The sequence below is a fragment of the Rhamphochromis longiceps genome, linkage group LG9 (assembly GCF_057381845.1).
Source record: "Rhamphochromis longiceps isolate RC_006_pf linkage group LG9, R_longiceps_female_GT1.1, whole genome shotgun sequence".
In the NCBI taxonomy this organism is placed as follows: Eukaryota; Metazoa; Chordata; class Actinopteri; order Cichliformes; family Cichlidae; genus Rhamphochromis; species Rhamphochromis longiceps.
This window is the reverse complement of record NC_140565.1, coordinates 22,657,963-22,671,118: the sequence shown is the minus strand read 5'-3', so window position 1 is coordinate 22,671,118 and position 13,156 is coordinate 22,657,963. Positions and strand designations below refer to the sequence as shown.

Here is a 13,156-nt window from a genome sequence, read left to right as displayed (position 1 = left end):
GGCCCAACAACTTGTAAAAGTTAAGATCAAAGTCCAGATTTTTAGGCCATTTTGACAGAATCACATTAGTGGAGGTTTGCAAACATTCACTTACATAACTTCCTCTACCTTCTTCCTAACTTTTGCCCTCATTGACCTTCTGAGTAACCCTGTGAAACCATTTACACAGTGACTAAATTATTTCATATTCAGTGCAGCCGACAGGAAATATTCCTGTTCCATTTTGATGTCACCTTTATATTAAAACTAAAACTTGAACATTTTATCGAGCTGACTGGTTCCTTTTTTAAATAATTAATAAAATTGCAATTATTTTGACTTGTTATTATTATCGATCTATTAAATATTAAAAGGTTCCTTTAGAGGGTTGAACTTATTTACCATCAGAAAATGTAAAAACAGTATTAATGTATACACTTGCCACCCACTGTTAGGGAAACTGCTCATTAATCCAAATATGTAATCAGCCAATCACAAGGCAGCAAATCAATATGTTTAGGCGTATAGGCATGGTCGAGACAACCAGCTGATGTTCAAACTGATCGTCAGAATGAGGAGGAAAGATAATTTAAGTAATTTTTAGCATGGTGGCTGGTGCCAGACGGGCTTTTCTGAGTATTTTAAAAACTGCTGATCTGCTGGGATTTTCCACACACAGTCATCTGTAGATTTTAAAGAGAATGATCCAAAAAAGAGACAATATCCAGTGAGCAGTAATTGTCTGCATGAAAATGCCTTGATGAGGTCAAAGTTCAAAGGAGAATGGTCATGCTGCTTAAGGCAGACACAAATAACCACTCATTACAGCCACGGTAGAAGAAGAGCATCTCTGAACACACAACACACTGAAATTTGCAGTAGGTGGGCTCCAGCAGCAGAAGATCACACCAGGTGCCACTGCAGCTGTTTTCTGTCCACTAAGAAAGAGAAACTGAGGCTACAATTTGCATGGGTTTAGTATCGTGGATATGAAGCCGACAAATCTACAGCCACTGTGTGATATAGAAACAAGTCAACATGGACCAAAATCTCAGAGGAATGTTTCCAGCATCTTTTTGAATCAGTGCCACAAAGAATTAAAGCATTTCTGAAGGCAACCCAATACAAGCAAGGTGTACCTAATGAAGTGGACATTAGGTGTATATATTCCCACAAGTCTGAAGTGCTGTGCGTTTTAATCCAACAAACATATTTTGCACTAAAGCACTTTCTTGACCTGCAAAATATTATAATCAAATTCTGTAAAAGGTCATCTTTCAGAATAATTAATGTATGGCAATAAATCAAGACAGCTATAACGTATATACACACATGAATGATATAGATCATGTCTTTAGCCCAGGTCTCTTACTACTCTTTTTAATCAGATTGCTCCCTCTCGAGCACCCTTTCAAATTCAAACACAAAAGAGGTGACTTAAAATAATTGATTCCGCTTTTATGCGCTCCATTATAATAATCGCGACCACAATTACAGCTTTACTGAAATTCAATACTCTGCACAGGAGGAGAGCCAACCTTCATCTTTGCTGCTAACCAAAACCTTGATCCTTGATATTAAGATTTTAATGGAGCATAACAAGAGTTTCGGGAACATTATCGGCATTTACTACAGAATGCCGCCTCATTTCTTGTGCTCGGAATGACGCAGCTGCACGTTTTCTATGGTGTAATGTGCTATGATGTACTCGCTTCACATCGTTTACCCACAAAATAATGCACGTATTACAGTTTTCTTTTATTGAAACTGTAACGCGCATGCAGTACCGTTTTCTGGAGAGAGTTTGTCGTAGGCGTCCTCATATATGTAGTTGCGCCTGATGGTGACATTGATGCCGTCAGGGAACGGGCCGTCCCCCTGCACATCTCGCTTGTCGGCGAAGATTAACCTCTGGAAGATCTACAAGACAGACATGAACCCGGTGACAGGGTCAGTGACAAATCCTGGGAGTTATAAAATGTTTAATCCTGCGAATTATTTTGAGCTTTAGATTTTGAACATACAAACACGAACAATTCCTAAAAGCAAAGCGCTGCTAACCAATGATGGGTAAAATCCAAATATGTAACTGGATAACTGAAACAAATGGATTTTTGCTTCTCTACTTTTACCTCCAATCAATAAAAAAATATGAATGTAGCTACAAAGACGTAAAGCGCTGCACTCGAGTTGTTACCACAGTGTTAAATACTTACTGGCAAGCTTTAATATTCTCAAAATAACCAGCAAATTTAATAGCATTATATGTATACTATATAAAGGCAATCACTATAATACAACACTCAAAGCCTTATGGTGCAGCTGAGTATGGAGCAGCGGTGCAGTACCTTCACTCGCTCCTCGAAGGGCACCACAAATGGGAGCTCGGTGAGGATGGCCAGATGTCTTTCCTCGGACACAGACAGCTGTGGAGGCTCTAAACCAACTAAAAAAACAAAAAACAAACCCACAGTGTTCGATATTTTAGCGATTGCTTTAATGCAGGGAATCAGTCATTTTCTTCTTGTTTTTATACAATATAGTTATTTAGTGATTTTTGTCCAAATCACAGTAAAAAAAACTCATGATCTAAATACTTTGTGCTTTTATTAAAAATAAAAAAGTAACTTCATGAGTCTCAGATTTAACCAGGGGCGTAATTCCCAGGGGGGTTATGACCCAACCAATATAATCCCCCCAATAAAATTATGAATTATCTTGCATAAATACCAGCAAAATAGTTGCATGTTTATTCATCTGGGGATTTATTTATTTATTTATTTAGACACAGATCTTGACCCCCCCAATGTTCAGCACAAAGTTACGCCGATGAATTTAACCCTCAGTATGTGCAATATAATTGTTCATTAATACACAATATTTGTAATTTAACAGCCAAGTGGTTTTTGAGCTGGAAGCACACTCTCCAACATCACTCTGTAACACTCATCTAACATAATCGCTCCTCACTGTTAAGCATTACGATTAAAACTTCAATCGGTCCACAGGCCAACCATTAAATACCCTTTCCACCCTACAGCCTTTTAATTAACCCAGCTGTGACCTGTCCATCCACCTGCTGGGCTTTATCCATTAGGCTGCTGTTTGTTTTGTATTAAACTTGGCATTTAGACTGTTTAGCCCACAGAAGAAAAAAAACGCTACAATAGCTAAACCGCTCTTCACCCTCCTCCGTGTCCACTGCAGCTCAATTATTCTGCCCAATTAGTCAATCTGATCTGCATTTTCCCATCAGGTTTCCATCTTTGAGGAGAAATATGGCCTCTGAGTGGTCAATACATTGCTCATTCATCAGCCATGGGGCTGTCCATTTAAGGAAATGAGAAAAGGCCAGACAAACACGTGGACCAGATGTGGCTGACTTCATCAGGTACTTTCACGCTAATTGAATTTATCCCACACGGCCTCTGAGTGGCACTGGGTAGATCATACACACATTTTTATCAGCTTGTTTTCACACCGTACTTCACAGAAACCCAAAGTGAGCCTGATGAAGCCCCGTGTCGACGTCAGTGTATTTTCCTGAGTGCCTAATTGAGTCAATGAAGAGAAAATGTGGTTAATATATCTTGGTAGGAATGGGGAAGGTTAATGACTTTTCTGCAGCTTCTTTTCACATCCCTGGGAGGCCTGTGAATGAAACATTATGGTACTGGAAATGTACTTCTATCTCTTTATCTCACTCATTGAGGAAGAATCTACTGGCTATCAGCAATAACACTTCCTTTACACAAACATGATTTTACACTCAAACTTCTCTTATCAGATACATTATCAATGCACAATTCCATAATATATGAAAAGCAAACACAGAGAAGGTGACTTTGGACAGCAATTACTGTGATTTCTTGGACTACTTATCAAGCTGACACAAACATTATGTGCTTCTAAACTTTGCCAAATGCCAAAGGAGTAGCTGTGTGGTGTACATTAAACAGCGCTGATGATAATAGGCTTAAGAGTCTAGTCATTCCAGTTGATGACAAATAAACATCAACTATTCTGCGATTTCAGAGCAGGATAAATATGAAGGTCAATTAGATGACATAGAAAAAGGTAAAGGGGCTCAATTTGACACCCATCTTTTTATAAGGGGAAAAAAAACCACCTAACAGCAGAAATTACAGTACCATCCAGTGTAGACTGAAGTGGCCCAATGCGGCCCATCCTCCGTGTTCTCCATACGTGTCTTGCAGATGGGACGTACAGCTGGGTGACCTGGAGAGAAAAGAGAGGAAGATAATGATGAACCTGAAGCTCCTGCCTGTGCCTTCGAGCCAGAATAAGGGTTACAGGTGACTTTACAAGCCCAAAACATCTTTAAAATAAGAAGTCTTTGTAAAGTTTTTCTTACTTTTACAGCAGTGGTGTACACATAACTATTTTTTTTTTTTTTTTAATTTAGAATAATTTTCATTAACTTTTCAGCTACAAACAGTAGAATATGCTGACTCTGTTACCACCTCTTGAAATTATGCTCTTCTGTGCAACGAAAAAAGAAAAGAAAATAAGCTGAAGTTTATGAAACTCCTCTCACTTGCTCTAAACATGTCTTCACCTTGTTAGAAGGGATAAAATGTGTTGTGATGATCATTTTACCCTTAAGAGGGTAAATTCATTTTATAATTCTGTCTATTAAAATTAAACCAATGCAGAACACGCAATGTAACAATGAACCAAACAGCTGTGATGACAGGTAAATACCTTATCGGCCCGGATGTTGACCTCCTCCGAGAGCCAGTGACCTGCCGGACAGAAGGGTCGGCGGATGTCACGAGCTTTCACCATCTTCACCAAGTTAGTGATGACCTAAAGTGGAAATCAAACACAAAGACACACACACACATCCATACACATACCACATTAACATCTTTAAGTCTGACATCAGCATCCCTACAAGAATTCTTAAAAACCGCGGCTAAAGTCTATTTTCAGAGGAGAGCAGCTGTTTTTTTCTTTCACGTATAGGCTGTTCAGTAGGATGAGGTGCCTCCTCTTGGAGGAAAAAGAAAAAGCAATTTGAGAATTTAGCCATTAGTGCGCCATTTATGGGGAGTATAAAAGAAAAACGACCTGCGCCATCCCTCAACGTCCAGCCCTGTTAATTACTGGCGAGGTCTGCTGACATCAGCCATCGGACAGAGGAAGCAAAAGGCCGAGCAGCACTGGATCACAGAGCTGTAGCAGAAGGGCGAAGGGTTGCAATGATATTTCCATTTGGTTACACTGATATTACTGAACCTTTGTCCGAATGCATAATGCTTTAAAGGATTGAGACTTGTATCATTAACCTGAATTATTCTGACGCCATGTGAATGTTTCATGTTTCAACGGGGCCTCTTTCAGTAAAAGTTGCAACAGCATTTTTTCCTCTTTGAACCTAAACAGCAATAACATATCCCTACTCAGTTGCTAATTTCCAATAAATTCAGACTTTTGATTCTGGTGCCATCATTTGTGATTCTCTGAGCCAGTGCGAGAGGGGCGTGGCCCGTTATCTCTCGCTGCAGCAGACAGAGTAGAAAATAACTTAACTAAATGGTGCCTTTACATTTCACTTATGCAACAAGTCTTTTGCACATTTGGAAACCGTTGCGAGTCTATCTCTGTGAACATACAAAGTGACCTATGTCTGAATGACAGCATGCCCTCACTTTAGCAAACTAATGAGGCCTAAAATGTTACATATCCCATGTCTGGAAAGGCTTTAGAGCTTTTTCAGTCTGCTAATGACTCAAATGTTAATAAGAGGCTCCCCTGTTGCTATGGCAAGTCCGAGTTAGACACCTACTGAACAATCACATGCACGTCTTTGCATGAAGATGTAACGCTCGCAGCCAGTCAATTTCCGTATAGTACCTCAGCTAGATTATTCCAATCGACATGTTCATTTCTAAAGCATGTCATTTACATAGAGCAACAATCAATCTTGGCCAATCACCGGGAGGCAACCAGAGCCCGCAATAATGGCAAGTGCAAAAAGCTGTAAGAGGCACGTGACGATGGGTTTGGAGCAGACCTACCCCCTGACTCTGGGAATGAATAAGCATTCCTTAATTAGCCCATCGGGTTAAGTGCAAACCTTAATGGGCCTTTCCCAAACTCCGGCGTGACATCGTTCTCCAAACATAGCCAAGAAGAAAGTTCCATTAGCAATATTAATACAAGCTTAGTTGATCATTTTCATTCAATTAACTTCTTTCAATTAAATAGATAGCTCGACAATGGAGGTGATAAAAGATGGGGAGGGACAGCTGATGACACGAACCAAACATCAGCGTGTTAGGGGTCAGCAGCGTTAAACCGACTGTAAATCCCAACGTTCAATTTGGAAAATGCATTTCCCCTGCTCCCCACTTCTTTAATGAGTCGTTTTAGCTGACAAGAGGCCTTTGAGCTGATCTTTTATGAAAATCCCAGACATGCGCTTCACGTATTCACCACCTTTCAGAGAACACAAGCGTTCACTTTTAAATCCTTTGTCTAAGGGCCAAGAACAAAGTTGCTTAAACACAGTTTCTCGTGGAGAAAAGCAAAGAGGAGAAGTGGAAGGAAGATGTGGAATCGAGACTAGGATTAAGTTGAGGATGTTTTCTGCCTCATTTCCTCTGGGTAAATAATCAGCGTATGACCTCTCTGGTGCTCCGTCTCATCTTTGCCTGTTCATGCTTACATGCTTAACTTCCACTGGTATGGACAAGCATTAGGCCAATCTTGCCTCAACGCACAGAGGGACTACACAACAATTAGGCCCATCGCTAATGTGCCATGCTTCACGGTTAACATGCTGATGAACAGACTTCAATAAAACAGATTTAGCATGATCATAGGAAAGACTCATGAAGAATATGTAATGCTCACTAAATACATGTGTGCACTGAAAGCTAATTACTGAGATACTGCACGAATCCTTATTGTGCTTTGTGATCTTAACTCCTACTTGCACATGACTGCTCTGGATTTTTCTTATCGATGACAGAAAATATGCCCACACCTGAGGCCAGAAAAGATTCAAAAGTTTCCAATTTTATGCTAAATTTAAAATTTTCTACTCAATATAAAGAAAAACTTCATCTTAAAACACTAGCTAAATTTCTCTCGCTGGTATATCCACTGAGATACATTGTGCGCTCACTTCCTGCCTCATGTTTTAGGGTTAAACACACGTGTAAGCAGGTTAAAGGAAAAATATTTTCGCAACAATGAGACTGTGGGGCTTTTTCTGACATTTTACTGCTCAAAACTTCAGTTTTCAAATTACTGGCTTTGCCACACAGTGAGAAAGCAGGTTTCTGACTTTATTTCCCATGATGCACTTAGAGAACTGTAGGAACTGCAAAGTTTGAAAGTTCTGCTTTTTAGAAACTCTGATATTTTTTCCCATTACTTGATACACTTTTGTTTTCCATCAATTTAACTCTTAGCTTTTTTTTGAATGTGCACTTTGTGTTTGGCAAAACCCTCAATGTCATACGTTTTTATGCTCTGAAAATGAAGAAGATAATAATTTTACCTGGACATAATGAGAAATACAAAACAGACAAACAAAAATGCTATAATATATATATAGGACTACACATCTTACCTTGAAGAGTTGCACCCAGCGCTTCTGTTCGGCCTGGATATGCTGCTGAACCTCGGTGTTCGTCTTCACCCCCACACTACGGAAGGCAGCCATGTACTCCTCTCTGTGCTCTGCTTTGGTCTTAGGGTAGGCCAGCTTGATGATACCCAGACATGCATCTCTCAGACAGCGAGACAAAGTCACAAGCTCTAACAGCGTGAAGGGCATCATGGAGGACTGCGTCTGACCTGTTGAGAGGGAAAATACATTTACAGATATCGATCTGCACCACCTGTGACTGCTAAAAACAAAGGACAACAGCGATATACTATTGTGTTACAAGCAGGAAATGAGCGATATGGGATGGATATGTATCCCAATCTGTCGTACATTCGCCTGTCCAACGACCTCTGTACAAAATATTTGTCAAATAAAATATGTAACGTAGATATAAAACAGGGCACCTAGAGGACTACCAGAGAACCATAGATACGCCATTATATCAAGTTAAACAGATGTTTATGTCTATTACCTTCCATTGCATGTCCAAAAAACTCGCTGTCATGCACGGAGATAAGAGAGTGGCTGAAGAGAGAGCTGAAGAGATAGAAGACAGGAATGATGCGGTTGGAGTCCTCAAAGGACATGGGAGACCCTCGGGAGATCAGCTGTAAGAGTGGCACCATAGACCTAAAGGAAACACAGACACATAAACATTTGAAAAAATAAGTATAAGGTTGTGTGAGCAGGCAGAAATATACTGCACATGGATACAAGCTAATGGGAGCTTAAAAACCTGCAGTTTGTCTACTGGCCAACTGAGGCCTACTGCAAAAGTCCCATGTTAAAAGCTCAACTTTACAGCATTAAAAAACATATTTACAGATTGCTTCTGGTTAACTGAATCACACTGAATGGCAGGTGGAGCCGGTTGGTGTCTGCTAGGCCTCATCCACTAGTTCAAGTCATTAAACTGGACATCTTTACTGTGCGTGTGCTGTTTGCCTGTTCTGGAGCATTTTTAATATCGGACTAATCTTATGGCTTGTAGTGTGGTAAAGACTGTCCAAAAAGTCTGCTTCTTTGAGGTTTTGGTGGGTGATATTCTGGTATTTTTTCATCTCTTACTGTATGGATGTTTGTGTGTTCCCCTTTCATCCAAATGCCCATCTTCTATACCATCTACGATACAAACGTGGTGCGTCTGGAAAGTATTCACAGCGCTTGTTCCACACTTTATCAAATTACACTCATACTGCAAAATGGATTAAATTAATTTCTCACCTCAAAATTCTACACAAAATACCCCATAATAATATTTACATATATTTGTTATCTTGGTTGTGTGCTTAGGGTCGTTGTCCTAGTTCGAGATCCAGAGCACTTCAGTGCAGGCCATCATCAAAGATGTCACCGTACATTGCCGCATTCATCTTTCTATCGACCCTGACTAGTCTTCTCATTTATGCTACTGAAAAATCATCCACACAGCATGATGCGGTCACCACCATGCTTCACTGTAGGGATGGTCTTGTACAGCTGATGAGGAATATCTGGTTTCCTCCAGATATGACACTGGGCATTCAGGCCAAAGAGTTCAATCTTTGTTTCATCAGACCAGAGAATTTAGTTTTCATGGTCTGAGATTCCTTCAGCTGCCTTTTCATTGAGGAGTGGTTTCTGTTTGGCCACTCTATCATACAGGCCTGATTGGTGGAGTGTGGGAGAAGTGGCTGTCCTTCTGGAAGGACAATGAAATTCTCCTCTTTCCAAAAGAGCAATGCTGATGCTCTGCCGGAGTGACCATCGCAGTTCTTGGTCACGTCTTTATCTAAATCCCTTCTACTATAATCTCTCAGATTGGCCGGGTTACCAACTCTATTGAGAGTCCTAGTGGACTTTTTCCATCTACAGATGATGGAGGCCATTGTTCTCATTGGGACCTTCAATGCTGCAGAAATGTTCCAGATCTATCTGAATGTATCTGAATCCATCTTGGAGTAAAACTGTAACATGACAAACTGTGCAACAAATGAAGCACTGTGAATACTTTCTGGATTCACTGCATATCTATAACAATGCTTCAAAAGATAAAAATCGTATAGTCAATGTTAGAGTAGCTCACCCAGTGATCATCTTGGTTGTCATGGAGGTGATGAGGTGCCAGAGATGTCTCAGGAAGCGTGCATTGAAAGCCAAGCTGTACAGAAGTCTGCAGAGAACAAAGACAAGCACATAAAACAGAAATATTTAAGTATATTAAATGGAACTGAAAAGACTTGAGTGAGATATTTCAATCAAATGGCACAATCAGTGTGAAGAACAATACATTTACCCTTGGCCAACCTGTTTACCCTGCTGAGATTGTCAACTTTGTCCCGTTAATCAGGGAACACCCAGAAAAAGACACTGTTAACCAATATTTCCCTCACACAATTTTCTTAGTATTTTTTCTTTCTGTCCTTTCATACCTTGCGAGGGGCAAAAGGAGATTAAATTAGCCATTAAGCTTTATTTAGGTGAGGCACCTTCCATTAGTAAACTAGTTGGTGGTGAGGGTGCCCATAAACAGCCCTCTGGCTTCCTGCTGGAGCCCCATTTAACTTAATGACCAGGGGACGGGGCGACAAGACAATGCAGGACGTAGGAGGAGGGGAAACCTGGTCCTCGCTGTGACCCTGCAGTACTGGCATGCTTCCACACTCACAGTGAATTACATGATAACGCAGAGGAAGGCCCACATACTTTGCTTTAGTCTCTCTGCACTCAACGGGCTGTGGCACCAAGGTGTGAAGGCGCTCTTTGTTCAAGTGTGTGTTTTTTTTGTGTATGCTCCTAAATTGCATGGCTTTTCACACGGAGGATAAGAACAGGTGACAATAATGTGGTAAGTAAGCTGAAAAGCAACATGAAGTAGCCCTGCATATAATAGGCCTCTGTCTACTGACACCTACTGTATGAGGATGATTGCCGTTAACAGGGCAGCATCATGTGTTCACAGTAACACAGAGGAATAAAGGTCAGCAGAGGAAAAACATAAAAGTTGGTTGAGTGGGAAAGGGGCAATTCCATGTCTGCTAGATAGTCTCATCTAGTATCAATGTTCAAATTCCCTTTCCACCATCCAATCTGCCAAAATGGAGATTAACATTAGGAGCAGACAAACCTCAATATGGCTTGAAAAGTGGTTTGTGTTGATCACAGGCCATCTGTCAGTGCAACAAGACACTGGAGGGAAGCAAGGAGCAGTGCTGTGGGCCCATAACAAGTGATGTGGGTGTTTGATTGAAATGGGAAACAAAACACTAAATGCCAGCTGACATGCTGATTTACAGCCTGAGAGAACCCAAACCCCCATTTCAATCATGGAATGAACCACTAATAAACAAAGTCAAGACATCAGAAGGGGTTGTGTGTACATATGTGTGAGTGTGTGTGTAAAAAGCAGGTTGATGAATAATGTCTGGATCATTTCATTTTGCACTAATGAAAGAATCTCAGTTCAGCAGAAAAAACAAACAAACAACAAACCCCCGAAACATCAGCCGTGCTCAGGTCAGATCTGATACCGTGAGCCTTGAACGCGCCTCAGCCTACAGACAAATTTGTTTTGCTGGCTTCTGTGTCCGCATGAACCAACAGCATTTTCTTTTTTTTTTTAATCACACCACCACAAAGATCGCGGTAACGGTTCAAAAGTAAATGGAGGTCACTTAATCAGAGTGACCCTGTTAGCAGCAGAGTGCTACACTGGAAGAAACCAAACAATCAAAGTGAAATTACACCAAATATCCAACCCTAACAGTTAAAGTGAATTACTGCGTGGTCTCCAGAACAAACCTGAGCTAAGTATAATTAGCAAATCAATCAAAAATCTATTTTGGTCCCAGTTGATTGTCCTGCTTTTAAAGTTACCCTATAGAAAAAAGTGTGGAGTGCAGTTTAATGAGACATTTTACATATTTATTAAAAAGGCAGTGTGCTGGGCTGGCTGCACGACTGGCCGGCTTCTTTTTTTTTTTTCCTTTCTTTTTTTTGCTTTAAGACTCGTAAATCAAGACCAGAATGCAATTTGCTCCCCTTAGCCTCTTGTAAAGCTATCCCATCCACTCCTGCAGTGATTAATCTTTCTCAGTGAGCTAATTATTTTGTACAGATATCCAATAATGATGGAAGAGGAAGGACAGGATTTATGGTAAAAGCCGAGAGAAAGAGGAAGCTGTAAAAATAAATAAATAAATTTAAAAATAAGGGCTGAAATTCTTCTAAATTCTTGTCAACCGCTTGTAAACAACAATGCAAAATTACTAGCTGACCACTAGAGTCCAGCTGCACATGCCCAGTTTATATAATTACTTGAAAGGATTTGGGGAATGTTATGGATTCAAATAATAGCAAAATATCTGTCTAGTAAAGCAGAGCTGCTAATGTGATCCCGAAATGCATCCTCACATATAAATGAACTGACAGCAACTGGCTTCAATAATAATTAACTAGAGCTGGTTGCCCGTCCATGAAGCTCAGCCTGATCACCTCCTGTCAGTCAATGCACCATCTAGACCCCCACGCTACCTCTGACATCCTGGCCCTAATGCAATCAACCTGAAAAGGGGTAATTGCCCTCATCCAGAACTGACAGCCTCCCTGACATCCCGGCTTCCTCTGCCGGTTGTAAATGCCAGCGGGTGCGGACCACTGATAACTGCCTGCCTGCCTGGTTTTATCGTTACTTACATTACTGCTTACAGCGCGGAAACACATAAACACACAGTTTTCCTCTCAATCAGGTGGCTCCTGGGATGCAAGGCTGATCCCGTCGAGATGTGCAAAGTGTTATGATATGCCATTTAAAAAACGAAAAGCTTTTACATTTACTTTGAGGTTGTGTTTTTGATTCAGACACGCCTCCTGGCGTAAGGCTACTTACATTAACTTCATTACATGACACAGGAAGAATGAAAGACCCCCCAAAAATGTGCGTCTTTGTACCTGACTTTTGGCACCATGAGACGATGCTGCACCATCAGCGTGTGACAGATGGACGCCATCATGGTGAAGACCTCCTCGCTGGCTGAATCCCTCCACACCAGGTTGAGCAGGGCGTTAGTCTGGTGTTTGGTGTCCAGTTTGTGGACACACTCTTCTGTTATCAGCTGAACTGAAATCCGGCTGTCATCCTAGTGAAGAAAGAGATGAGTGTTATTTAAAGGACTGTGATTATGTGATTGAGAAGTATGTGTACGAGGGTAAAAAAAAAAAAAAAATGTTATTTTAGTTTTTTATAGTTTATTTTCGAGATGCAATCTGCAATTTTTAGGTTACTGTTAATAAAACCAAGCGTTTAAATATCAGTTTTTAAACTTGTCGGTGTCATATGAGAGTATTGTGGAGTGTTTGTTGCTACTAATCTGCCTGGTTTGTGCTTGTGATAACAGTTATCTATTTACTTCTCTTTTAAAGAAATGTTTATTGGCTCTTGGTGAAAGCATCTTCTGTGACCACACAAGAGTGCACAACGAATTTCCCAACTAGGACAATAAAATATATTGTATCGTATATTATCGCTTTATTATCGCTAGACGAGGTGTCTGA

General features: G+C 40.5%; 1 protein-coding gene across 1 annotated transcript in view; it reads right to left on the bottom strand.

Moving 5' to 3' along the window:
* ube3c (ubiquitin protein ligase E3C) overlaps nucleotides 1-13,156 on the bottom strand; it is a 29,862-nt gene that overhangs the window by 9,158 nt on the left and 7,548 nt on the right. Inside the window, exons 11-18 of the mRNA XM_085418889.1 lie at nucleotides 12,554-12,741; nucleotides 9,690-9,776; nucleotides 8,097-8,254; nucleotides 7,586-7,812; nucleotides 4,705-4,809; nucleotides 4,131-4,218; nucleotides 2,328-2,425; nucleotides 1,767-1,899 (exon numbers count right to left, since the gene is read on the bottom strand). Of these exons, the coding sequence (XP_085275015.1) occupies nucleotides 1,767-1,899; nucleotides 2,328-2,425; nucleotides 4,131-4,218; nucleotides 4,705-4,809; nucleotides 7,586-7,812; nucleotides 8,097-8,254; nucleotides 9,690-9,776; nucleotides 12,554-12,741 (1,084 nt within the window). The remainder of the gene's footprint in view (nucleotides 1-1,766; nucleotides 1,900-2,327; nucleotides 2,426-4,130; nucleotides 4,219-4,704; nucleotides 4,810-7,585; nucleotides 7,813-8,096; nucleotides 8,255-9,689; nucleotides 9,777-12,553; nucleotides 12,742-13,156) is intronic.